General features: G+C 39.8%; 2 protein-coding genes across 4 annotated transcripts; one reads left to right on the top strand and one right to left on the bottom strand.

Annotated features, from left to right (window-relative positions):
* The first annotated feature begins 317 nt into the window (after positions 1-317).
* LOC100915881 (zinc finger protein 260-like) lies at positions 318-8,724 on the top strand. The gene is made up of 5 exons (XM_023504238.2): positions 318-362; positions 682-738; positions 1,925-2,051; positions 2,266-2,361; positions 5,779-8,724. The coding sequence occupies exons 1-5, from the start codon at positions 342-344 to the stop codon at positions 7,680-7,682; spliced, it is 2,205 nt and encodes a 734-aa protein (XP_023360006.2). The 5' UTR covers positions 318-341; the 3' UTR covers positions 7,683-8,724.
* LOC116419675 lies at positions 6,155-24,911 on the bottom strand. 3 transcript variants are annotated; one of them, XM_031941044.1, is made up of 7 exons: positions 24,838-24,911; positions 22,952-23,095; positions 17,910-18,164; positions 16,309-16,566; positions 12,837-13,039; positions 9,258-9,310; positions 6,155-6,223 (listed from the first exon to the last, which is right to left on the bottom strand). In XM_031941044.1, exons 3-7 carry the CDS (start codon positions 18,079-18,081, stop codon positions 6,199-6,201), a joined length of 711 nt encoding a protein of 236 aa, XP_031796904.1. In that variant the 5' UTR covers positions 18,082-18,164; positions 22,952-23,095; positions 24,838-24,911; the 3' UTR covers positions 6,155-6,198. The 3 variants fall into 3 exon arrangements, with proteins under 3 accessions (XP_031796904.1, XP_031796903.1, XP_031796905.1); XM_031941043.1 differs by having other exon boundaries at positions 24,809-24,893; XM_031941045.1 differs by lacking the exon at positions 16,309-16,566 and having other exon boundaries at positions 24,809-24,898.
* Between the last annotated feature and the right edge of the window lie 1,678 nt (positions 24,912-26,589).

Below are 26,589 nucleotides of genomic sequence, written 5' to 3'. Positions count from 1 at the left end.
GGATTTAGGGCTGGGCCTCAGAGACGTCCGGGTCCGACCCCTCCTTTAACAGCGGAGGAAACTGAGGCTCCCCGCAGTGAACGGACGCAGGGCCGCCCCGGCGAAGACTCGCCTCGGGACCCAGGACCCCCAGAGCACGCGGAGACGCTGAGGCTCGGGGTCGCGGAGCCCGCAAAGCTCAAGGGAGAGTGTAAAGAAGCGGACCTCAGTTTCCCTTTTCTTCAAAGGGCTTGAGCGCGTGCGCACTGGATAAGGGTCTCCCCCCCAACCCCAAGTCTCCGCTACCCAGAATTCCTCGGGGAGGGAGAGGAGGAGGAGGAGGAGGTGGAGGAGGAGGAGGAATGAGCTCGTCTCTAGCCTGGGTGGGTGTGGTCACGGGCATCCCGCAAGCGGTGCAGTGAGAAGCTCCGGTTTCACTTAGCGCTCCGGGAGGCGGGGGTCGGGGAAGACGGAGATGGCCGGGGGGAGGGTCCGGGACCGCTGAATGTGCCTCTCTAGGGGCTGAGGGGGAAACTAGAGGATCCAGATCTGGGGGTCACTTGCAGTGCGTGCGTGGGCGGGGGGTCAGGAGATAGAGGCCCGGAGGGTCCCCAGTGCAGTCTTGGGGGTCCTGGGGGGCGGGGAGCAGCAGGGCGCGGCCTCTCACCTTGGCTCTCTTTCTCTCTTCCCCCTCCTCACCAGCCCATCCGAGGAGAGATGGTCAAGGGACAGAGCAGATCCCGAGCGTCATCCCACCAGGTGAGGGGGACCTTCCCCTTTGGCCTCAGGAAAGGAGCAGAAGCCGGGGACTGGGGGAGGGAAAAGGGGAAAAGCGCGTATTATTTACCTACTAAGCCAGACACAGCGAAGGAGAGAACTCATCTGATCCTTAAACCTGGTGAAATAGCAAGGTAGGCGCTAGGAGGGCCTCTGTTTTACAAACAAGGAGACTGAGGTAAAGTGACCTGCCCCGGAGCATACACTTTCAAAGCTTGTGCTCCTTTCAGAACATGGAGTCTTTCTTGAACCTTTTCACATGAAGTGTAAAGGACCAGACTCATCATTGATGCAAAAATATCATAATTTTGCTTTGAAACATCAAATTTCATCCCATGGCCTCTTTTATTTTTCTGTCATGGCTAAGGGAAAATGCTGTGTCAGTGGACAGTGCTGCTTGATTTTCAGACATTTTAAAAATTCTGGTCATTTGCTACAGTAATTAATGACTGTTTTTCTGATTTTAAATCTGTCATTCCAGCCTTAAATCCTGGCGAGCCCTGCTTGGGTCATGGGGCCCCATATTCCCATCGAGAGGGATACCTTGGTGTCTACTTGATGGCCCTGGGTACCATTCCCAATGATGGGTGTGAACAGCTTGGGGGCAGGGGACATGGTGTCAGTTAAAGGCCTCCGGCTCAAGAAGTGAATTGAATCTGGAATCCCTGCAAGTTAGGGATGAATCTGTTCCTAGCAGGAGGAGGCAGTGTGGAGTAGTGGGTCCAGTCCCGGGTCTGGGTGCAAAGCCCAGTTCTGCCCAGTTACTTCCTCTCAATGGGCCTCAGTTTTCTCATTTGTAAAATGATTGTCAAGTTCTGGCTAATTCCAGAACTTCCATCATCTGGTCAGTCCTCCGTCCCGGTAATTTTCTGTAATTGCCACAAAGAGGAGAATTTCCATGTCATGCTGGGGACGTGAACTGTGGCTGCTGTGTTTACAGGGGTTATATTCTTGGGGTTCACTCTGGGAACGTCTTGTTAGGGTGAGTAGGAAGTCACAGGATAGAGTCACAGTTTCCTGCCTGAGACAGCCAGTAATAGGGTGTTAGGTCATCCCTAGGGAGCACTCGGAGTGAGTCCCCATTGAGGATGGCTCCCTATAACTCCTCTCAGTGTCCATGCCCACCAGGGCTGATCCCTGCCTGACAAGGACGGTTTTGGGGTTGCAGGGTCCTGTGGCCTTCAAAGATGTGGCTGTGGTCTTCACCTGGGAAGAGTGGAGACACCTGCACCCTGAGCAGCAAGACCTGTACAGGGAGGTCATGCTGGAGACTTATGAGATCCTCGCATCCCTGGGTAAAGAGCGCTCGGGCCGGCCCCAGCTTCTGGGGGTCTGGGAGGCTGTCCTGGAGCTGAGGCTTGTGGGGAGGGAACCCAGAAGCTGAGGGTTGGGGAAAGGGCCTTCTTTGCTTTGTGCAGTGGGAGGGTGGGCTCCCCATATGCTCCCAGGGGACTGACCAGATGCTAGAAGACATCCTGGTGGGCCTGCTGTTTCTTGGTCTCTGAACAGGACTCTCAGGTTGCAAACCCACTGTGATCTCCCGACTGGAGAGGGGAGAAGCACCTTGGAGGCCAGGAAGAGGAAGCCCCCGAAGCCTCTGTGCGGGTGAGAAATGCCCCGGTCCTGGCCTGCCGCTCCCCCTTCTCACCTTCTCACGTCCCTGGCCTTTTTATTTCCAATGGACATTGTCTGAGTTAGACTTCGAAAACTGAAGTCTTGAGGTCCCTTGGCTTGACCATGCTGCTCTAGCAAAGGCAGGATGGGCTAATAGTGCTCAAGTTAGGATCAGGGGAGACCCGGGAATGCAGATCCAGCCCAAATGTGTCTGCTTAATCTCTCAAATTGTTCTTATAAATCTATGTAAGTGAATGAATTACGTGGACACATTTATATAGAGAACAATAAAGCTGCTTTTTAACATCCAGCACTGTGGATACAGATACAAGCCAGATAGACCGTCCTTGCCCTCAAGAAGCTTACATTCTGATGGTGAAAGATGAAGGTCAATATTAGTGGGGAAATGTTTTCCTTGATTGCTCACACATGGCTATATCACCTCTCCTTATTGTCTTGGGGAGAGGAAAGGAGATGGAGGCAGTGAGAGATGTTGGAATTTTAAAAGCTTTTTTTAAAGTATTAAATATTGTTTTTAGATCTAACTGGAGGAAAAGAAAATATTAAAAATAAAAAAATAATAAAACTAGTGGGATAGAGGAGAGGTAAAGGCTGGGTCCCATTTATGGTGACGTGGTTTAGAAATGGCTGGGAAGCGTCCCAGGGTTGTGGTTCCAGGGAAGCTTACCTATCAGGAAATGTTGTATAGTTATATTCATTTTGGGGTTGCCTGTGTTTTGAATGGAGAAATCCAGATATTTTATATATTCTGTAATTGTTTTGAAAGGAGTTTCTTTTTTTCCATCTCTTCCTGCTGTGTTTTGTTCACATAGGATGGGGAATGGCCGATTAATACTGTGAGAGATCTAATATCCTGACAGATGTAGTTACTGTTACAACTAATTTATTTATTAATTGTTTAATTTTTGAGGTGAAGATTTTAAAAATTAAACTCAAATAGAAACAGGGGCCACTAAATTAAATAAGGTTTCCTGTAGGTTGCAATAGTGAAATTAGACTAAGTAATGTCATCAAAGAATGACAACAATGAGACGACATATCAAAACTTTTGGGAAAATATGGCCAAAGTAGTGCTTGGGAAATTATTTCTCTGGTCACTTTGGGAGAAACAAAAAAAGGACAGATCGATGACGTGTGGCACAAAAAAATAAATAAATAAAAGCTATGCCCCCACCACTATCAAACCACCAGCTAAAAACAAAAATACAAATTCTGAAAATCAAAGAAATAAGTAAAATTGAAAAGAAAAAATCCATCAAAGTTATAAGCAAAAAAAATCAGATTTAAAAAACTCATAAAATAAGCCATTTTCTAATGTGATTTTTTTAAAGAGGAAAAATAAACTGCCAATCAAAAATCAAAAAGAATACACAATCAAAGAAGAAATAAAGGAAATCTGAAACCAGATTAGCCCAATTATGTGCCCAAATTAGAAAACTACATGTTAACATTATCTTTGTCATATTGTATATTTATTTATTTTGTTAATCATTTCCCAATTAGAGTTTAATCTGCTTGAGCACACTGGAGGGTGTTGTGATTGGGTGTGGTTCCTTTGCCTCTTTCACAAATCATAGTTTAGATATCAGACTGATGTTAGTTTCATGAGTGTTTGGTCAGCTCTTATTTCTTTATTTTTGCAAACAATTTATGTAATATTAGAATGAATTATCTTTAAATTTTTGATAGAATTCACTTTTTTATTTTAGTCACTTGGTACTGCATCTTGGAGAATTTTTATGGCTTATTCAAATTCCTACTCAGAGATTGGGTTTTTTAATTCTGTATTTCACATTCTGTAAATCTGTGGGCTATATAATTTAAAAATGTATATATTTATTTTATTTTTGTTGGCATATAATTGGGCTAATCTAGTTTCAGATTTCCTTTATTTCTTCTTTGTATATTTTTTGATTTTTTTTTTTACTTTTACTCTTTAAAAAATATCAAATTAAAAAATTGGGGCAGCTAGGTGGCTCAGTGGATAGAGCACTAGCCCTGAAGTCAGGAGGAACTGAGTTCACACGTGTTCTCAGACACTTAACACTTCCTAGCTGTGTGACACTGGGGAAGTCACTTAACCCCAATTGCCTCAGCCAAAAATAAATAAATAAAATAAAATAAAATGGCTTTTTTTGGAGTTTTTTTTTTTAAAGCAATCCAGCTACTAATTTTGCTTATAACTTCAGTGGATTTTTTTCCTTTCAGTTTTACTTATTTCTTTGATTTTCAGAATTTGTATTTTTGTGTTTAGTTGCTGGTTTGATGGTAGGGGACTTGTTGCTTTATTTTTTTTTTTTTGTGGCCCAAGTCATCTATCTGTCCTTTTATTTTTTTTTTTCCCACCCAAAGTGACCAGAGAAATAATTTCCCAAGTACTGCTTTGGCCATATTTTCCCAAAAGGTTTGAGATGGTCTCATTGTTGTCATTTTCTTTGATGACATTACCTATTATTTCTGTGCTGTGTTCTCTGACCCACCAATTCTTTAGAATTAAATTATTTGTTATCTAGATTTGAATCTTTCCTTCAAAAGAATTTTGATGGTTTTCATTTTTATTTGCTGTCATCACCAGTAAAAGATACTTGTATTTTCAATTTTTTAGTTGGCTTGGTTCTTTTCATTCAAAATGCTTGAATGTTCATTTTTCTTACCACATGATTACATTCATTTAATGCAGGTTAAATTATTAAGATTTTCTCTTTTGTTTTTTTGGAGTATCATATTCTAAGACTTTCTTCCTTTTATGCTACTTATAGTATAATCTTTTGTAAGTCTGATTGTGGTTCCTTAGTTCTTGAATGTTTTCTTTTTGGTTGCTTGTATTTTCTTTGACCTGGAAGCTCTGGATTTGGGGCAATTTGGGGTTTTTTAATTCTATATTTCATATTCTGTAAATCTGTGGGCTATATATTTTTAAAATGTATACATTCATTTTATTTATTTTTGTTCGCATATAATTTGGTGTTTGTAGGTTAGAGTAGAGCTGCCTTTTATATTAACATCTCAACTGGAAGAATGATATGAATCTTATTGCTTCTGTGAGATAGTGTTTTGCGGGGTACTGCTCCTCCAGGCTTTATTAGGGTCTATGCCTTATATCATCTTTTGGTTCTCTTTTAGCAATGTAGCAATATTTTTATCATGAATGAATGATAATCATCTTTTATTTTGGGCCAGAGAGTTAAAGGACCTGCCTAGGATCAAATAGTAAGTGTCTGAAGTCAGGTTTGAACTCACCTGACTCTAGGGCTGGTGCACCTAGCTGCCCCTGATAATTAGCCCTCTTAATGAAGGAGATGGACTCTAATACCTGGACGTAAAGCATTCATGTTTAGTAAGGAATAGGGACCAGTCAATGTTGACTTTGCTTTTTTCTCCTTTCAGATTTCTGTAAACAGAAGGAGAGGTATGCAACTGAAGAGCTGACTCCAGAAGAGAGCATTTCTGTAAAAGAATTATCCAAGCAAAATCTTGCAAAGAATGAAATCTGGGACTCCAGATTTGGAGAAGTCTGGAAATATCCTGTTAGATTAGAGAGACAGATTGAGAGCAAGAAAAGACAATCCAGGCAGCTAACCATAACAGGTGAAAAAACTGATCATTTTTTTAATGACTACAATCCATTGGAGCAAAGCTCCAGTGTGGAATCATCCTTTAATTCATTGCCAGTGATTTGTACAGGAAGAAGTTTTCAGAAATGTGCTACATATGGGAAGAATTTCAAACCATTTTCTGACTTAATTCAGTTGAATAGAAACTCCTCAGGGAAGAAGGTTAACAAGTATGATAGGCACAGCGATTCCTCTAGTTGTCATCCAGATCCCATTCACTGTCAAAGAAAGCACAAAAATACAAAGTTATTTGAATGTAGTGACTGTGGGAAAATCCTTGGGAATAGCTCATCCTTAAGGAAACATCAGCTAATTCATACTGGAAATAAACCCTTTGAATGCAATGAGTGTGGGAGAGCATTTACTCAGAAGGGAAACCTCACTAAACATCAACGAATTCATACTGGAGAGAAGCCCTTTGAATGTGACGAATGTGGGAAAGCTTTCATTCAGAGGGGAAGCCTTATTGAACATAAGAGAATTCATACTGGTGAGAAGCCTTTTACATGTAGTGAATGTGGGAAAAGCTTCAATCGGAAGACAAACCTTATGGGACATAAGAGAATTCATACGGGAGAAAAGCCATATGGCTGTGATGATTGTGTGAAAACCTTTAGCAATCGTTCAGCCCTCAGGACACATCAGAAAAGTCATACTTCAAAGAAAATCTTTGAGTGCAACGAATGTGGGATGTTCTTTAACCAAAGAGGGAACTTTACCATGCATCAGAGGATTCATTCCAAAGAGAAATTTTTCGAATGTGGCGAATGTAAGAAAACCTTCAGCCAGAGGGAAAGACTTATTGAGCACAAAAGAATTCATAGCGGAGAGAAACTTTACAAATGTAATGATTGTGGGAAAGTCTTCAGCAAATGCATGTCCCTCAAAAGGCATCAACTAATTCATACTGGAAAGAAACCATTTGAATGCAGTGAATGTGGGATAGCTTTCAATCAGCGAGGCAACCTCATTAAGCATCAGAGAACCCATACGGGAGAAAAAGCCTTTGATTGTAATGAATGTGGGAAAGCCTTTAGCCAGAGAGTAACCCTTATTGAACACATGAGAATTCATACCGGAGAGAAACCTTTCACTTGTAATGAATGTGGGAAAAGCTTCAATTGGAGGACAGTTCTCACTGAGCATAAGAAGATTCATACTGGGGAGAAACCTTATGAATGTAACGAATGTGGGAAAACCTTCAAGAGTACCTCAACCCTTAGGTCCCATCAATTAATTCACACTGGAGAGAAACCCTTTGGGTGTCATATATGTGGAAAAGCCTTTAGCCAAAAAGGAAACCTTACTGTACACCAGAGAATTCATACTGGCGAGAAGCCCTTTGAATGTAACGAGTGTGGAAAAGGCTTTGACCGAGGGGCAGCCCTTATTGATCATAAGAGAAGTCACACTGGAGAGAAGCCATATGGATGCGATGATTGTGGGAAAGCTTTTGCTACAGATTCATCTCTCAAGTCACACCAGATAATTCACGCTGGAAAGAAACTCTTTCATTGCCCTCAATGTGGGGTGACATTTAGGCACCGGGTCAATCTTGCCATACATCAGAAAACTCATGCCAGAGAGAAACCCTCTGCAAGCACTGAATGTGGGAAATCCCACAATCAGAAGGGAATTTTCACAGAACACCCGAAAATTCACAGTGATGAAAAATAATATAAATGAATGCTGGTGGAAAAACCTTTATCACAAACTCCCATTATAAGAGCTATCAGCTAATTCATATTGGAAGGAAGCCCTTTCAGTGGAATAACCGTGGAAAGGCTTTCAGTAGCAGTTCATCCCCTATAAGGAATCATAAGATTTACTTGGGAAATCAACCTTTTGAGTGTTTGGGGTGAAAATTCTGTGGGAAAGTCTTTGACCTGTGGGTGATGCTTATTGCATATCACCAGATGCCTCATAGAGTGAAATCCTTTGGTTGCAATGGACGTGGAGAGACTTTACCAAGAACCTCTCTATTATCAGAGAATTCAGAGTGAAAAGAAACCCTGTGATTGTGAGTAATTAAGGGAAAGTTTTTTTCCTTCATCAGAGAGAAGTAGAAGATGCCAAGGAGAGAAAAATAATCTCCAAGTCACTAATCTTAGCTGAATCTTAGGTCATGACGTGGATGAAGAAGTTGATATTGTAATTCATGATCCCTGATTTTCCGTAATTGCTAATGACTTCACAAAGGTCATCTTGCTTACATTGTCATAAATTGATGGACAAGTTTATTTAATAGTGAATTCTTTTCCTTTGACTATAAATATGCTTGTAATCATTGACAAGTAGATTCAATAGTTAAAATCTTAAAATTCCTGTAGTAGAAGCAAATTCCAGAATTTGAAGGAAAGCCTTATTCAACTCAAGTAGCCCTTCCTTAGATTACTCCCCTATTCTTATCCTGTTTCTCCTGCCCTGCCTAATAAAGGTATGGTACCACAAAACTGAAACGCCTGTGGAAGACCTTGTGTTACAATTTGACCAATCCCATGCCAGAGACTCCTTTGATTCAAGAATTAAACAGAGAAAACCAGAGTTAGGGAATGTCAGCGGAACTTGATTGTTCCCTTTCATATTAGTTACGCTCATGACTGGTAGACCTGGCTATGCCAGTTGATCCAAAGATACACTAAAAACTGAGATAGCAGCAGGTCTGCTCTCCTTAAGAACCTGAAAGCATCAGGTTAGTATTTAATAAACATTTGTTGAATTGAAGAATTTGTCTTTGACTTTCTGTTCTGGACCATGCCTCATGGGCACCTTTCAGAAGTCTTTTAATTGTGTCCCTCAACCTGTCTTCCCCCTATGCTAGAGCCTTGCATCCATGTGTGTTCTGTATATTGGAAGGATATACATACATATATATATATATATATATATATATATATATATATATATATGCAATTTTTGCATTTTTCTCTTTCCCTCTCACCCTTCCTTCCTTCTTCCTTCCCTTTCTCTCTCCTTTTATCCCCCTTTCTTCTCTCCCCTGCCCCTCTCCTCCCTTCCCCCCCAGGGGTCTGTGTCTCTCTCTCTCTCTCTCTCTGGTGTCTCTGCCTCTCTTTTTCATTTCTTTACCCTGTTTTTCCTTAGGTCAGTTAACTAGAATCTATTAAGCCTCTGCTGTATACTTGGTACTAAACTGAGTATTCAGAACACACAGACCAATATGGCATTGAATGACTGCTTAGAGGGAATTAGATGGTGAAAAAGAGTGAGGATGAAAAGACCAAACTACTCAACTGTGTTTCGTTTTTTGTCCTCTTCTTGGGAACCTGAGTCATTGTCTCTTGGAGCTGAAATGAAAACAAAACCAGAAGTGAGAGTAAGAGAATGGGTAGCAACATATAGCTAGTGTCCTGGGTGAACTTTGGTAGCTAATCATTGAAAAGGACTTGTCTCCTTTTAGTGGGGAAAGTGAAGATAACACACGCACAATACAAAGCAAAATAAAAAGGGCCCAAATGCATGAGAGATGTATGAACAAAGTGCCAGAAGAGTGCAGAGGAGTGAATGGTCATTTTCTATCGCAGAAACAAAATTTCTCAGAAGAAGTATCATAGATAGAAAACTGGGCTTGAAGTGTTCTGAAGGAAGATCTGAATTAAAACTCCCTTATAGTTGTATGATTCTGGAAAAATCACTTAATGTCTATCTGCCTCAATTTCCTTATCTATAAAATGGGGATAATAATAATACCTATCCCCCAGGATTACTGTAAGAATTAAATGAGACTTTAATTTTTAAAGCATTTAGCATAGTGGTGGGCACTATATGTTAGTGATGATGATGGTAATGAGGACGGAAGAACCTTCAGTCTTAATAAGAAATAAACTGTAGCTGTCTTAGTATTCTCAAATAGAATTTTTTTAAAATCACCTACATTTTCTACTGTATCCTTCCCAAAAACCACCACTTATGAAAATATTTTTAGAGAGGTAGAAAAAAAAATCCTGCAAATTTAAGCATACTGAAATAGTCTGATATAATCTGCAATGTACCACATTCATGTTTGACCACCTTTGTGGTGATGTGGGACTGGCTTGAAGAGAGAGGTATTTTCTCATATCTTTTCTTATTCATTTTAACATCACAATTAAATTTCCAATTTTTTGTTGTTTTCATTAAAAAAAAAAAAGAAAAATTATGTTGAATGGTAAAATGAAAACAATAACAAAACTGGAGTGGAAGGAATATTTGTTAGCTACGTGACCTGGATGAAGTCACTTATCTTGCTTCAATTTCCTCAAATGTAAAAAAATAATAATAATAACATGTATCTCCCAAAATCAGTGGGGAACAAATGAGTCATCATATGTAAAGTTCTACTAACCTTAAAATATGAAATAAATGCTATGTCTAGTATTATAATAAATGCTGTAATATTGTTGTTATAAGAGAACCCACATAAACAAAATACTACATAGAGAAAACCTAAAGAGAATGTGAAGGAAAAGAAAGCAAAGTCACTCCATTGCAAGGAGTGAATCCTGTGGGACAAAAGGAAGAGAAGCTTGAGGAGAAAAGGAAGAAATTCAGTAATGGAACAGGAGTGGAGAATTGTGATAGTAAGATGACAAGTGATCTTCCTCTTAATGTCCTAATCAATTGGGCTACAAGAGAATACAAGAGAGTGCCTACTCTCATAGAGCTCACAGTCTAATGGAAGTAGGCACAAATGGGGAACATACAAAAAAGATGCAGTAGAAATTGAAGGTAATCTGGGAGGGGAAGGCCCTAGCAGCTGAGGTGATTGGGAAAAGTCTCCGGCTGAAGGTAAGATTTGGGATGAATCTTGAGGCAATTCAGAGAAGCTAAGAAGAAGAGGTGAGGAAAGCAAAGCATTTGAGACATGGGGGACAGTCAGACCAAAGACCAAGATGAAAGGTGGAGTATTATGTGAGGAAGAGCAAGTAGGCAATGACAACTGGATCAAAAAGGAAATAAGGGAGAGGAGAGGGAAGGAGGAAAAGAAGGAAGGACAAAAAAGGAAAGAGGAAAGGGAAAAAAGGAAGGAAAGAAAGGAGCTAGGGAGGGACAAAAGGAAATGAGGAAAAAAAAGGAAGGAGGAAGGGAGGAAAGGGAATAGGCTTTTAAATGCCCACTTTTGCCAGGACAGTCAGGCCTAAGACAGACATGGAAGATGGAGTAGTATGTGAGGAAGAACAAGTAATTAATTGTGGTGTTTTTCTTCTTTAAAATATAATGGTTCTCTCTGGGAGCAGGTTTCTTGGGGAGATTTTCTGGAGGTTGCCTTAGTTTCAGATAAAAGTAATAATCACTCCAAATCGCAGCCAGGTGATAAAAGTTCAGATCTTTTATTGCTTCCTCCAAAATAACCCGGTTAGTTTTCTTGGTGGCCTTTCTCTCTGCTTGGTTCCAAGAGCTCCCTCCGAATGTCTCCAAATCCAAAGGTTTGTCCTTCAGCCTCCAGCTAGCACAAAGGTGAAAAATGGAATGCATCTGATTCCTCTAGCTCAACTCCGAATGTCTCCAGCACCAAGGTGAAAGTTGGAATGAATCTATCTTGCCTCCTTTCCTGGGGCTGGGCAACTTTCTGGAAAGCCTTTCAGACCAGCCTTGGTCTCAGTGGAGGAAGTACAGGAGCCCAGCCACCACAGTGGTGTGAGATGAAGTGAATCTGGTTGCGCCTCTGAGAGAGGGCTTCTCCTGAATTGACTTAGGCTCCCCTCTCAATCTTTTCAACTGAACTCTGCTCACTGAGCTCAGCTGTTTTGATGCTATCTCAAAGGTTGACTCCTCTGAGAATGGGATTATGGGTTTCCTCCCAGAGTGCTCTCTGCCCCTAAGAGCTTCTTGCTTATATGAGCTCTCTAAAGGTGTGAACACAAGCATCCTTTCTATCAGTTACACTTAGTACCTTGTTTCTTCTGGCCCATAACATCTCCTTGTAAGATCAGATCAATCATACTGAACCATGATAAATTAGATAATTATTGTCTCTATCAATTCTAATGACTTAACACTTTGTAAGGATTCCAACAGTTAACGACAGCCAGATCAAAAAGGAAGTAAGAAAGGGAGAGAGGGAAGGAGGAAGAGAAGGAAAGACAAAAAAGGAAAGAGGGAAGAAAAAAAGGAAGGAAAGAAAGGAGCTAGGGAGGGGCAAAGGGAAATGAGAGGGAAAAAAAGGAGGAAGGAAGAAAAGGGAATAGGGTCTTAAATACCCACTTTTGTCAGTACTGTGCTAGGAACAGTTTATCTACAAATATTATCTCTTCAATATTCTCTCAAACAGGAGAAAGCTGATAAAAAGGGCTGGTTATAGAAGGATTGGGATGTTTTTTATCCTAGAAACAACAGAATCCTGAAATTCACTTAATGAAAATCAGAGCTTGCTTAGGGAAATAACTTTGGAAGCCCCTCAGTGGAGGACAGATTAAAGTGTGAACAAGGGGTGTCGTGGTGTTCCTTGGCAATCAGATGAAACCCTTCTCAAAATCAAGTTTTGAGATGAACAAAAACAATATTTGGGTATAACGATAATAAATCTTAAATTGTTGGAAGAAACCTTAGAAACCATCTGTCCAAGCCGGTCATTTTGCTTTTGAGGGAACTGTGGCCCCAAGACCTACTGTGCTTGACCACTCAGTCATCACAACCAGGATCTGAAGGCAAGTACTGGAACATCAAAGCCTTCCCTTTTCCTATTTGACTATAATGGTATTTTTTATCATTATAATCAAACTCAATAAATTTGTTAATATAATAAAACTCAATAAATGAAAAAATATGAAAAAGAAAGGACATCTAGATTGAATTCATACTGAAAATCCTCTAAGCTTTGTGTGGGAAAATTACCTTGCGATTCTGTGTCCCCTTGGATGATTTTGACGGTTTTTGTTGTTTGGGGTCCACAGATGCCACGTAATGTGGATCGTTCCCAAGAAACTGGAGGATGGAGCTTACAACTTGTTCATATGTCATTTCGTGGATCTCAGCCGCAGAGGGATAAACTGGGCGCTTTCTAAGAGCAGTCTTGTTATTTGAGCTTCTCGGAACACCTGCGTGGGAAGAAATAGATCAATTAATCAATCGGCCAAGAATCAGCAAGGTCTGTGTTGGGAGCATTGTGCCAGGTACGGGGATGGACAAGAGCTCTGGATATGAAAGAGTCCCCTGCCTTTGAGGAGCTTACATGCTGTCTATGGAGTACTGACACTTCTCAAAGTATGTGCAAAAAAGGGTCCTAAGTAGCCACAGGAAGTCTGGGGTGGGGGATAAACATGGTGATTTGATTGAGTTTGGAGTCAGCCAGAAACTTCTTTATTGAAGTGAGGGAGAGAAAGAGCATTCCAGGCACAAAGTACAGCCAATGCAAAGGCAGAGTGTCATACATAGGGAATAGCAAAAAGGGTCAGTGCGGCGGGTCAGTTGAGAATGAAAAGGGGAGTGATTATATTCAGGAAGGAATCAGGTTGGGAAGAAATTAAAAAGCCATCAAGAGGAGTTCTTAAGTGATTTGGGACAGTAGAGACCCCTTGATTTTTTATTTTAATCAGGGCAATGATGCAGTCAGACTCGTGCATTAGGAAAATCACATTGGCAGCTGTGTAGAAGATAGATTGGAGAAAGAAGAGACTGAAAAATAGGAAGAGATGGGAATAGTCTGATTGAGAGGTGATGATCCCTTGATTTAGCATCAGCTCCTGTGATTTGAGGGAAGGGGATAGATTTGTCAATGTGTCAAGAAACGTTTGCTAAATGCCTACTATGTGATCAAGCTAAGTGCTTTGGGGGGAGTTACAAATGAAAGCACAAGCTAATCCCTGTCTTTGAGGAGCTCATAATCTAAATAGGAAAAAAAAAACAATTATATACAAACAAGTTATAAATAGATTAAGTAAGAAATAACAAAAAAAAAATGAAGGCAATAAAAATAAGAGCAATTAGAAAAGCCTTCCTGTGGAAGGTGGGATTTTAGGGACACTGAAAGGAAACCAAAAGAGAAAAGAGGGAATTCTGAAGATGAATGATAGCCAGTGAAAATGCCCAATCTGGAGGTGGAGTGTTTTGAAAGAGGAACAACAAAGAAGCCAGTGACTATGAATCAAAGAGTAGGTGGAGAAGCTGGAAAGTGCAAGATGACTGGAAAGGTAGGAGGTGCTAGATTTTGAAGGGCTTTGAACACCAATCAGAGGGTTTTATACTGATGCTGAAGGTAATCAGAAGCTACTGGAATTTACTAAATGTGGGGATGACGTGATCAAATGTGTGCTTGAGGATATGTTGTAGAGAAAGAATATTGGGTATATGGCGAGGGAGTGAGTAATTGAGGGCGACTGATGTTAAAGCTCTGATTGTGAGGATAAGGGTGCCCTTGACAGAAAAAGAGAATTTAGGAGGAAGAGTGGGTTTCTTAGGAAAGATAATAAGGTCTGTTCAGAGGTGACAAATTTGGGAAGAAAAAAAGGATCAAGTGGTTACTGATCACATCTGCAGGATTGGGTTTGGAAGTCTCTAGATATAGATCACAGAGGAAGGAACTGAATCCCAATTCAGAAGACTTTCTTCTCTTAATAAAATGTAACCCCCTAAACTTTACTTGTGTCTTTATGTCATCTTCTCCCTACTAGTTTCAGGTCTTTGAGAGCAGATGGAGGAAGATGATTTCTGTAAAGGATTTAGTGCAATGTCTGGCCCTTAAAAAAGCTTGTTTCTGGGGCAGCTAGATGATGCAGTGGATAGACCACTGGCCCTAAATTCAGGTGTACCTGAGTTCAAATATGACCTCAGACACTTAGTAGCTGTATGACTCTGGGCAAGACCCTTAACCCCTTGACAAAAACAAAAACAACCCCCCAAAAGAACAAACAAACAAACAAAATGCTCTTGTTCCTGATGTTGAGTGAAGAGAACAAAACCAGAAAACATTGTACACAGTAACAACAAGATTATATATAATGATCTTATGTGCTTCAACAACAATACTATATAATGATCAATTCTGAGGGACCTGGCCATCTTCAGCAATGAGATGAACCAAATCAGTTGCAACAGAGCAGTAATGAACTGAACCAGCTACACCCAGCGAAAGAACTATGGGAGATGACTAAGAACCACTACATAGAATTCCCAATCCCTATATTTTCGCCTGCCTGCATTTTGGATCTCCCTCACAGGCTAGTTGTACAATATTTCAGAGTCCGATTCTTTTTATACAGCAAAATAATGGTTTGGTCATGTATACTTATTGTGTATCTAATTTATACTTTAATATATTTAACATCTACTGGTCATCCTGCCATCTAAGGGAGGGGGTGGGGGGAAGGAGGGGAAAAATTGGAACAAAAGGTTTGGCAATTGTCAATGCTGTAAAATTACCCATGCATATAACTTGTAAATAAAAAGTTGTTTTTAAAAAAGATTATATAATGATCAATTGTGATGGACTTAGTTCTTCTCAGCAATGTGCTGATGCAAGACAATTCCAATAGATTTTGAATGGAAAATGCTATCTGCATCCAGAGGGAGGACCATGAATGCAGATCAAAGCCTACTGTTTTCACCTTTTTTCTTGTTGCTTTGCTTTTTCTTTCTCATGTTTTTTCCTCTTTTGGTCTGATGATTCTTGTACATGACAAATATGGAAATATATTTAAAAGGATTCCACATGTATAACCCATTATCAGATTGCTTGCTGACTTAATAAGGGGATGATAAAGGAGGGAGAAAATATTTGGAACATAAAATCTTACAAAAATGAATGTTGAAAACTACCTTTACCCGTATTTGGAAAAACAAAATACTATTGAGGGGGAAAAGTCCCTTAAAAAAAAAAAAGAAAGAAAAGAAATGCTTGTTGCCTTGCTTTTGACTCATTGAAAAATTTCTTCAGGACCATTGATAGTACCCCAAATGTACTACGTGTATATTTTTCAAGGGTCAAGAATTCATAAAGAAGCCTTGATGGATGGCTTGTTTTATACATGTAGACGCAGAACTGAATTGAGGAGCCTGAGGTCACAAAAGTTATAAAGACTCAAACCCTTCTCTTCCAACTGATAATCAGCCATCAGAGTCCTCATGCCTCCAGTGCAGGTGTGTCATCAAGGAGCAGGGGCAGGTGAAGGAAGAACTGAGTCAGAACTCAAAACTTCTATGAACTCTTTCCCAACTCGGATCTTCTCTAACCTTAGGCCTGTGGTTCAACTATATATTCTCCTGTCACTGAATGGATTATCAGGTTCAAGGAATAAATGAAAACTCAGAAAACATTACTAAAATGTGGGGATTGTTAAGCGGCTTCCAGAATTGGGCTTTAGAATTTTACCTTGTGATTGACCGGCATTTTGTGCTACTCCGGGGTCTTGTCTCCCAGTTCTTGAGGAGTTGATTGATGGCATCTCAGGTCTCATAAATGCTGGGTCCTTTTCTTGGCCCTGAAAATGGAGCTGGCTGGTCGGCTGAGGCCTCTTGTGAAAGCTGCCTGGATGATTGCTGGGCATGATGGCCTCTGGGTGTGGATGCTGGGGGGCTTGTTTTTGTTTTTTCCTAGGATTAATGTACCAATTTGTCAAATTGGCTTCACCTGAATCAGAAAGAAATTAAAAATCAGTATTCCCTTTTCAATTCAATGGCTATACTTTTGAATGAAAAAACACCTGAAAAAAAAAAAAAAAGAAAATACCTCTCACCCCACCAGTCTAAATGGTTGGAAGTTACTTTTCCTTTTTTTGCTTATCTCTACCACCTCTCACACAATGTTATTTCTTCTTCTGAGTTAAAGTTACTGGTGCTCCTGGTGCAGCCTCCTGCTTCAGTTTTTAGCTTCTTGAGGCAGACTGATCATATTCAAGGTCTTTCTTGCTACTTTACTACCTGATAAAGAATCCTGCATGTAGCAGGTACATCATCTACTTCATGAGTTGTTTTGTCCAGTGAAATCAAATTAAATGATCAGGGCACACTCTTTAGACATTTAAAAAAGATTTATATGAGAACTATTTTGACCACTTAATCAATTGAATCAATAATTATATATATTTCTAATTCTTACACATATTTATTATATATACTCATATATATTTCATTAACGTACATTTTTACTGCAATTATATATAGAGATAGATAGATGGATAGATAGCAAGAAACCTGATATCTATCTTGGTAAGGAGATCTTTTCCTCATATATATATATTTTATTAACTTATAAATTTTTGCCTCAGTTAAATATATGCATATATCAGATTGCTTGCTGTCTTGATAAAAAGATGATAAAGGAAGGAGTGAGAAAAAATTTGGAACATAAAATCTTACAAAAATGAATGTTGAAAACTACCTTTACCTGTATTTGGAAAAATAAAATACTATTGAAGGGGGAAAGTCCCTTAAAAAAAAAAAAGAAAGAAAGAAAAATAATGCTTGTTCCCTTGCTTTCTATCATCTTCAGAAATTTTGACATTTAAAAATGTCTTCAGGACCATTGACAGAACCCCAAATTTATTAAGTGTGTATTTTTCAAGGGTCATGAATTCATAAAGAAGCCTTGATGGATGGCTTGTTTTATACATGTGGACAGAGAACTGAATTGAGGGGCCTGAGGTCACAGGAGTTATAAAGACTCAAACCCTTGTCTTCCAACTGATAATCAGCCATCAGAGCCCTCATGCCTCCAGTTCAGGTGTGTCATCAAGGGGCAGGGGCAGGGGCAGGGGTGGGGGTGGGTGAAGAAAGAACTGATCAGAACTCAAACTTCTGTGAATTCCTTCCCAACTTGGATCTTCTCTGACTTTAGGCCTGTGGTTCAACTACATATTCTCCAGTCACTGAATGGATTATCAGGTTCAAGGAATAAATGAAAAATCAGAAAAAAATTACTAAAATGTGGGGATCTTATTAAACGGCTTCCAGGACTGGGCTTTAGAATTTTACCTTGTGATTGACCGGCATTTTGTGCCACTCCGGGGTCCTGTCTCCAAGTTCTTGAGTTGACTGATGGCATCTCAGGTCTCAGAAATGCTGGGTCCTTTTCTTGGCCCTGAAAATGGAGCTGGCTGGTGGGCTGAAGCCTCTTGTGAAAGCTGCCTGGATGATTGCCGGCCATGATGGCCTCTGGGTGTGGATGCTGGGAGGGTTGTTTTTGTTTTTTCCTAGGATTAATGTACCAATTTGTCAAATTGGCTTCACCTGAATCAGAAAGAAATTAAAAATCAGTATTCCCTTTTCAGTTCAATGGCTATACTTTTGCAGGAAGAAACACCTAAAAAAAAAGAAAATACCTCTCACCCCACCAGTCTAAATGATTGGAAGTTTCTTTTCTTTTTTTTGCTTATCTCTACCACCTCTCACTTACAACATTATTTCCTCCTCTGAGTTAAAGTTACTAGTGCTCTTGGTTCAGCCTCCTGCTTCAATTTTTAGCTTCTTGAGGCAGACTGCTCATATTCAAGGTCTTTCTTGCTCCTTTGCTACCTGGTAAAGGAACCTGCATGTAGCAGGTACATCATCTACCTCACGAGTTGTTTTGTCCAATGAAATCAAATTGAGTGATCAGGGCAGACTCTTTAGACATTTAAAGACATAAAAAAAGATTTATATGAGAACTATTTTGACCACTTAATCAATTGAATCAATAATTATATATATTTCTAATTCTTACATATGTTTATTATATATATTCTTATTGTTATATTATATATATATATATATATATATATTTCATTAACTTACATTTTTACCTCAATTATATATAGAGATGGATAGATAGATGGATACATGGATATCAGATTGCTTGCTATCTGGTAAGGAGATCTTATTCTCATATATGTATATATTTCATTAACAATTTTTTTTGCCTCAGTTATATATATGCATATAAATCAGATTGCTTTCTGTCTTGATAAGAAGATGATAAAGGAAAGAGTGAGAAAAATTTGCAACATAAAATCTTACAAAAATAAATGTTGAAAACTACCTTTACCTGCATTTGGAAAAATAAAATACTATTGGGGGGGGGGGGGGGGGGGGAGGGAAGTCCCTTTAAAAAAAGAAAAAAAAATAATGCTTGTTCCCTTGCTTTCTATTATCTTCAGAAATTTTGACATTTAAAAATGTCTTCAGGACCATTGACAGAATCCCAAATTTACTAAGTGTATATTTTTCAAGGGGTAAAAATTCACATGTATGTATATATGCATATATAGAACTGAGATAAAAATTGTAAGTTAATGAAAGATTGAAAATGATACCAGTCAATAATTGAAGTAATAATGCAGAAGGCATAATGAAAAAGTAATGATAATGATTATTAGAACTAAGGAAGAAAGGGCAGCTAGGTGGGATAGTGGATGGAGCACCAGCTGTGAGGTCAGGAGGACCTGAAGTCAAATCTCAATCCTCAGACACTTAACACTTCCTAGCTGTTCACTTGACCCCAATTGCCTCAAAAAAAAAAAAAAAAAAAAAAAAAAAAAAAAGAAGGAAGAAGGAAAAAGGAAGAACAAGAAATAATAATAATTATAACTAGCATATATCATGTGGAGGCATGTAAAGGGCTGAAACTCTGAGTAGGTGGGGGGGGGAGGGGTTGGAAACTGAGCACTTAAGGCTAATTACTGATTGGACAATACTCTATTAGCATATGCTTGGAAAATGGCCCTTCCCACTATTCTGTGCTGGCTCGATAATTGGTGTATACAGAGAATCGTGGGAAGGATTAGGGCATGGAGTAAGACAAGCCAGAGTCACTTTGGCAGTAGACAAGGAGAAGGGAGGTCGTGGAGAACTTGCGTCCATCCTGTTCACATCTACCCCTAGAGACCAAGAATAAAGACCAAGGACTTTTGCTTATCCTGACTCCGGCTGATTCTGGGGCATCCAGGGCACTAACTCGGTCTTCACAGAGACATTTAAGCCTTTAAAAATTATTATCTCATCTGATCCTCATAAGAGCCCTGGAAAATGGTTGTTATTCTTATATGAAAGTGAGGGAAGCAAAAATTAAAATTCCTGCCAAAAGTCACCCAGCTAGTTGTCTGAGGTGGGATTTGAATTCAGATCTTTCTGACCCCATACCCTGGACTTTATGTGCCGAGGCCCAGCTACCTCCTTCATGCCCATGGTTTCCCTTCTTAGTCCACTTGCACAGCTCTTCAATAATGCCCCATGTCCTCCTTATCATAACAGAAATCCACAAATACTCATTTCAGAGAAAATCCATTAGGACTCTGCCCTCTTGCCCACTTCAGGTAGCAGATTCCCTGTGAAACTTCCCCCTCTCTTGCCTGCTTTCCTATAGTCTCTGAGGAAAATCTCTCTCCTTTCTGTTCTATAGTCTCACCACTGACATGTGGGCCCAGTGGATAAAACACTGGGCCTGGAGCAAGGAAGAACTAAAAGAAATCTGGCCAGAGACATTTGTTTACTAGATTGTGACTGTGCAACTCGCTTAACTTTGGTTAGTCTCAATTTCCTCATCTGTAAAATGGGATCATAATACCTACCCTGGTATAAGGATAAATTGTGCAGCATTTGTAAAGCATTTGGAAGAGTGCCTAGCATACAGTGGTCTCTTTATAAATGCTTATTCCTTTTCATTTCCCCATCCTCATAACATCCTTATGACTATGGAGGGACAAAGTCTTATTTTGCTCATGTTACAGAGAAGAAAACAGGCCCAGTGAGCAAAAGAGGTTTCTTCAAGGTTTCGCAGCTAGGAAGAAGCAAAGTCAGGATGAAAATCCATAACTTTTGAGTCTATCTTCAGGACCATTTACATAAAAATGATTTTGCATTTTTCCTCAGAAACAGGAGCTCCTGCTACTTTTGAGTTATTGCCCAGGGCTTCCCAAATGACCATCGATGGCTTCAGCCAAATTAGTTCTATATCTATCCTACAGAAATATGGATCCATATAACAGGATCCATTGGATCAATGAAACACTTACCAGGTAAGGAGAACCTTTTTTCTGGAGAGCTTTGCCGAGGTGATTCTTGAGATAGTTTGAGGGACAGCAAAACGTCACTTCTCTGAATCGGGATGTAGAGAAACTGCCAGTGATTCTCAAGGTGGCCTGAGGCCCATTTATATGGAGGCCAACAGAGAGAAGGAATTCTGGGATTTCTACTCATCTGTGGAGTTTACACATTGAGGAGCAATGGAAGGTGTAAACTTACCGACTTTGTTGTGCAACTGTGTTAGACCCTCAGGAAGTAAGTTTCTTTCTCCCTACCCTTTTTTAATCACAATTGATTTGATTTGTCAACTTTTTAAAAATATACAAGTTTTTTCTCTCTTTTTTAGTTTTTTGGTTTCTCTTTTATTAATCTGCTTCGCTGATGGACATGATTTTTCCTTCATAGCTGTTTTTCTTCAGTTACCAGCGGCTTGTAATTTCCCTTAGACACATCTCATTTCCTTCATTTTGGGAGTATTCCAGGACCTTGTATATTGAGAGAAAACCTTGGGGATGAACCTCTCGAGTAGGATGATGTGGATGGTGAAGGGCCTTGAAATAGGACCATGCCTCAAGGCCAGGTATAAGAATTGGGGTTCTTTTTTCTTGGAGGAGAGAAAATTGAATGTGGCTTGTTCATTATTTTCAAACAGTTGAAGAGGGAGTGCCCAGTGTGAAAGTGCTTCACCAAAGAGGAAAGCTCAACAATTAAGACGTGGAATTTGCATAGAGGAATATTACAACTCAAAAAACTCTATCTTTTAGAAAGAATAAAAATATGTAAGAGCTCCTGAAATTCATTATGAGACATTGGGCTCCCCTGGGGGAGATCAATCTGAAGTTGGAAAGCTATTTGTGAGATAAGATCACAAGACTCACTTCAGGGCTGGTGCTCTATCCACTGCACCACTTAGCAGCCCCTTTACTGAAATGTTTGTTTATTATACCATATAGGACCAAACAGAACAAGTCCAAGTACAAGCCAGCCCATCCCATTGTTGGAGATATTATCATGCTCCACCCAGGTCTCTTCTTCTCTAGACTAATTAGACCCGATTCCTTCAGCAGGTCACTGATTCAAGGCTCTTCACAATCATTGTTGATCTCTTCGAACAGTCTCCAGCTTATTAATGTCCTTGTAAAAGTCAATACATAATTTTCGGTGAGCTTTTATGAGGGTACAATACCTTGAAGTAGTTCCTAAATTGTTAGAATGGTAAATGGGAAAAACATTTGAAAAAGGAAACTAGAGTAGAGAATACTAATATTTCTGTATGTTTTACTCTGGGGTAGACAGTTCAAATGTGACTCTAAACATTTACTAGCTGTTTGACCCCAGTCAAATCACTTCAAGTCTATTAGCTTGAGTTACTTCGTTCAAAACAGTATAATAACACCAGTTGCTTCCTTGAACCAATATGAGGCTGATAAAAGTTAGTGTTTATAGAGTACTTTGCAAAGCAAAAGGCCTTGTATAAATATTCTCTTAACTGATCATTAATAATAACCTTACTTAAGGATTGTATATTATCATCTTTATCCTAATGGATAAACTGGATGTAACCATCAAAACAGTCTTGTCTGAAACATTCCACATAATGTACATGTTTTACTAGAAAAAGGGGAATCAAGCCGATAGTTGCCTTGGAATCGTCTTTGGAGATATCTTCTTCCTCAGTGAGATCATTGGTATTCCTTCTAAGCACAGTCATGTAATTTAGTAACCAAGATGCACTTGCATTGGGCTAAGTGCTATTCAGTTGGAAGGTGGTTGCTGATTTTATTAGCACAATGCAGAGGGGATAGCAGCTCAAGTATTACTTAAAATAGGCGGCTTCTACCATGTCTCTAAAGTACCAGATTCTCTGTCACTACAGGTATGCAATTCTGTCATTTCACCATATCATTCTCTGCACATTGATTTCATCACACAACTCAAGAAACAAAATGAACAGAGACAAAGTAGGATAAAAAAGGAATCCACTGAAAATCCCCAAGAATTGTGGGGTAGAATTTTACCTGTGGATTGAGAATTATCTTCTGTAACTCCTCCCCAGAAACTCTCAGGAACACTGAAGGCTGAAGTGTTTGGATTTCTTCCTTATTCTGTTTATCTTTTGCCACATACCACAGAACAAAATTCTCCGTCGGGTCAAATGTCTTCTGTAAGTTTAAAACCCCCATTTTAATTCTAAAAGATTCTTAATAGGTTGTCAAGCTTGGTTCATTCAGGAGACAGAAAGCACAAATAATTCATGCCTTGATTGGGATATATAGTCCCTGAGTCCTGGGGAAGACAGATGTTCCAACACAACTCTTAACAGTTCCCAGGTTTCCCCTCTCTCTTAGACTCTACCTAACAGGTTGGAACTCTCTTTGCTCTCTTCATCTTGTCTCCTGGTTTGCTATTACTTTGCTTCATCTTGGAACCTTCACGCTTGATATTCCATTTCTTGATGATAGGCTCCTTGATTTTTTAAACTTTTTTACTTTCTTACCTGATACAGCATTCTAGAGAGAACCAGTGGATAACATGTATTTGAAATGGAACTGAAAAATAAGGATCGACCCTTTGGGGATTTCAAATTGAGTTAAGCGGAGAAGCTGTGAACATGTAATCAATTTCATCCTTTGACACTAGAATTTTAAGTGAAGATAGAACCAAAACAGTTGTCAAGACAGATACTTTTTAAACTTGAACTCCCTTTCTCCGTGATCCTGGATCTATTTGTGGAAGCTTGTACTCCCAGCTAGGAAAGGGAAATCTTTTGAATTAAATGTTCTTTCTATACCATCTGGAATAAATACAATTTTCTAAAAAATCGAGTAGTTCTTTTGGCTAATTAATGCTGGGAGCGGATGCCATGACTTGCAAGTGAATTGGATTTAAATGAGTTAGGGCTGTGCCAAGTTGTCAGCCTTTCACCTCCAGAACCCTCTGGGTCCAATGGCCAAATATAAAGCAAGATGACTGGAAATGGTCCCTGATATAGTGGGAGACCTTGGCCTTTTAATTCTAAGGTCTTTCCTAGGTCTCAGTTTTACTAAGGCAATGCTCAATTAGTGATGAAGGCTAAATAAGAAATGAGGCAGAGAATTGCCTCTTTCACAGGCTATTACATCATACATTAGAGCCCCAATCTGAAAGTGTGAATGGGAGCTGGAAGAGTGATCCCAAAGACTATATTATGTTGGAATGCAACCCCATATCCTTCATCATTTTTTAAATTATTATTCAAACACTTTTTAAATGAATAGGTGTCAGAAAATTCTGTAAATTGACAGAGAAAAGATAATCAAAATGGTCACCTAATTAATAACCACCTCCATTTTCCTAAATTTCTATCTGCCATCCATCTCAGCCCCCAAAGATGGATAATGTGACATTTCGTATTCCCCGTACATGAATGCTAACATTCATTTCCCCAATCACAATCCCCTGCCCTTAAGTGTCTCCTTGCACCCCAGTGATTGTCTTCCTCATATTCTCTAACCCTATCCCATCCTCCCTCTCAACCATTCCAACGTCACTTTTCTGGCCTCTCTTTATAGTCTGAACTCTAATGTAACTCAACTCCCCTGTATATTAATCTGTGCCCTCATTTTCCTTACCCCTGTCCTTCTACCACTCACCTAGTCTCAGACAAACATCATCCTTCAGTCTTACTCCTTAGCCTGCATAAAATCATATCTCTTGGACAAATACATAGACCAAGAATCAAAGTCTTGTCACCCACACCAGGCCCTCTGTGCTACATTATTCTCTTATTTAGTCCTTTCAATGCCCTCCAGCAGGGGCAGGGAACCTTTTTTCTGCTAAGGGCCATTTCATTATTTATACCATCGTTCCTGGGCCATGAAAAATTATCAACTTACAGAACTCAAGCAGCGTGAGATTGTCGTACCTGACTTTCAACTCATCATTGTCTATGGCTGCCTTAGCAAATGATTTCCCGGGCCTTATATAGCCCACGGGCCATAAGTTCCTCACCCCTTGCCTAAAGGAACGTGTTTTTGAATCCTGCTCTAGTACCACCTGTGCCCTAGCCAGAGAAAATAGATGGTATCCATCCAGAACTCTGTGATCTTCCTAACTCCATACAGCTGATCTCAGAAATTTCACTATGTCCTCTCTCTCCACCCAGGAAAATCCCTCTCCTTGTGCCTTTTATCCCTACTTTTCTCCTGTGCTGGTACAACTAGTACTATCTGCTCGACACCCTCCATCTTTGTCTGGGTATATCACAGAGAACCAAACTTGAGTACTTCTTGCAGACCCCAGGCATTTCACTGCCATTCACCCAGAACAAATCTGGGCCCTGCTGAAAGAGCTCAGAAGAAACCAAAAGAAATCAGAAATCAGGAGACACTTTCTGGTCTATTGGTCATCCTATTAGTTCAATCCCTCTGCCAATGTAGCAGGTCAATGCAGACAAATATACTTTTTCTCAGCTAGAGCACCTTCTCATAGTATGCAGAGGAAAGGGAGGAGCTGAATCTTCTCTAGGTCTTGAGTATTTTCAGAATGCTTGACCTGCATCATCTTACTTCAATCCCAAAACAACCTTAGGAAATAGAAAACATCGTTTTATCCCCAGTTTACAAGGGAGAAAAGAAAGCTACTAAGAGGCAGGTCCAGCTCTCAAGCAAAGGTCAATCTTCTCTCCAGCAAGAGCAGTTTGGTTAGCAGTTGGTGTGCTCCATGGGCTCCTGAAATGAGCAAGGACTTCTCCTTCCCAAGTGGATCCGTTTCTATCTAATACAAATTACTCAATTACTTGTTAACTGATACACTATTCAGATCATTATATAAAGACAGATAATTGGAGATATAAATGACAAGTAGAAAGAATGGTGGATAGAGGTATGTAGAGGTAGAGAAACTGATATACTATAGACATAATTAGCTAGATAGATGATAGACTGATAGATTATAGAGAGTTGATGCTAGGCAGGAGGAGGAGGAGGAAGGAGAAGAAGAAGAAGAAGAAGAAGAAGAAGAAGAAGAAGAAGAAGAAGAAGAAGAAGAAGAAGAAGAAGAAGAAGAAGAAGAAGAAGAAGAAGAAGAGAAGAAGGAGAAGAAGGAGAAGAAGGAGAAGAAGGAGAAGAAGGAGAAGAAGGAGAAGAAGGAGAAGAAGGAGAAGAAGGAGAAGAAGGAGAAGAAGAAGAAGAGGAAGAAGAAGGAGAAGAAGAAGAGGAAGAGGAAGGAGAAGAGGAAGAGGAAGGAGAAGAAAAAGAGGAAGAGGAAGGAGAAGAAGAAGAGGAGGAGGAGGAAGAAGGAGAAGAAGAAGAGGAAGAGGAAGAGGAAGGAGAAGAAGAAGAAGAGGAAGGAGAAGAAGAAGAGGAAGAAGAAGAGGAAGGAGAAGAAGAAGAGGAAGGAGAAGAAGAAGAAGGAGGAGAAGAAGAAGAAGAGGAAGAGGAAGGAGAAGAGGAAGAGGAAGAGGAAGGAGAAGAAAAAGAGGAAGAGGAAGGAGAAGAGGAAGAGGAAGAGGAAGGAGAAGAAAAAGAGGAAGAGGAAGGAGAAGAAGAAGAAGAAGAGGAAGAGGAAGGAGAAGAAGAAGAGGAAGGAAAAGAAGAGGAAGAGGAAGGAAAAGAAGAAGAAGAGGAAGAGGAAGGAAAAGAAGAAGAAGAGGAGGAGGAAGAAGGAGAAGAAGAAG

The sequence above is a fragment of the Sarcophilus harrisii genome, chromosome 5 (assembly GCF_902635505.1).
Source record: "Sarcophilus harrisii chromosome 5, mSarHar1.11, whole genome shotgun sequence".
NCBI classification, from domain to species: Eukaryota; Metazoa; Chordata; class Mammalia; order Dasyuromorphia; family Dasyuridae; genus Sarcophilus; species Sarcophilus harrisii.
The sequence above is the reverse complement of the archived record's forward strand: the minus strand, read 5'-3'. Positions and strand labels throughout refer to the sequence as shown.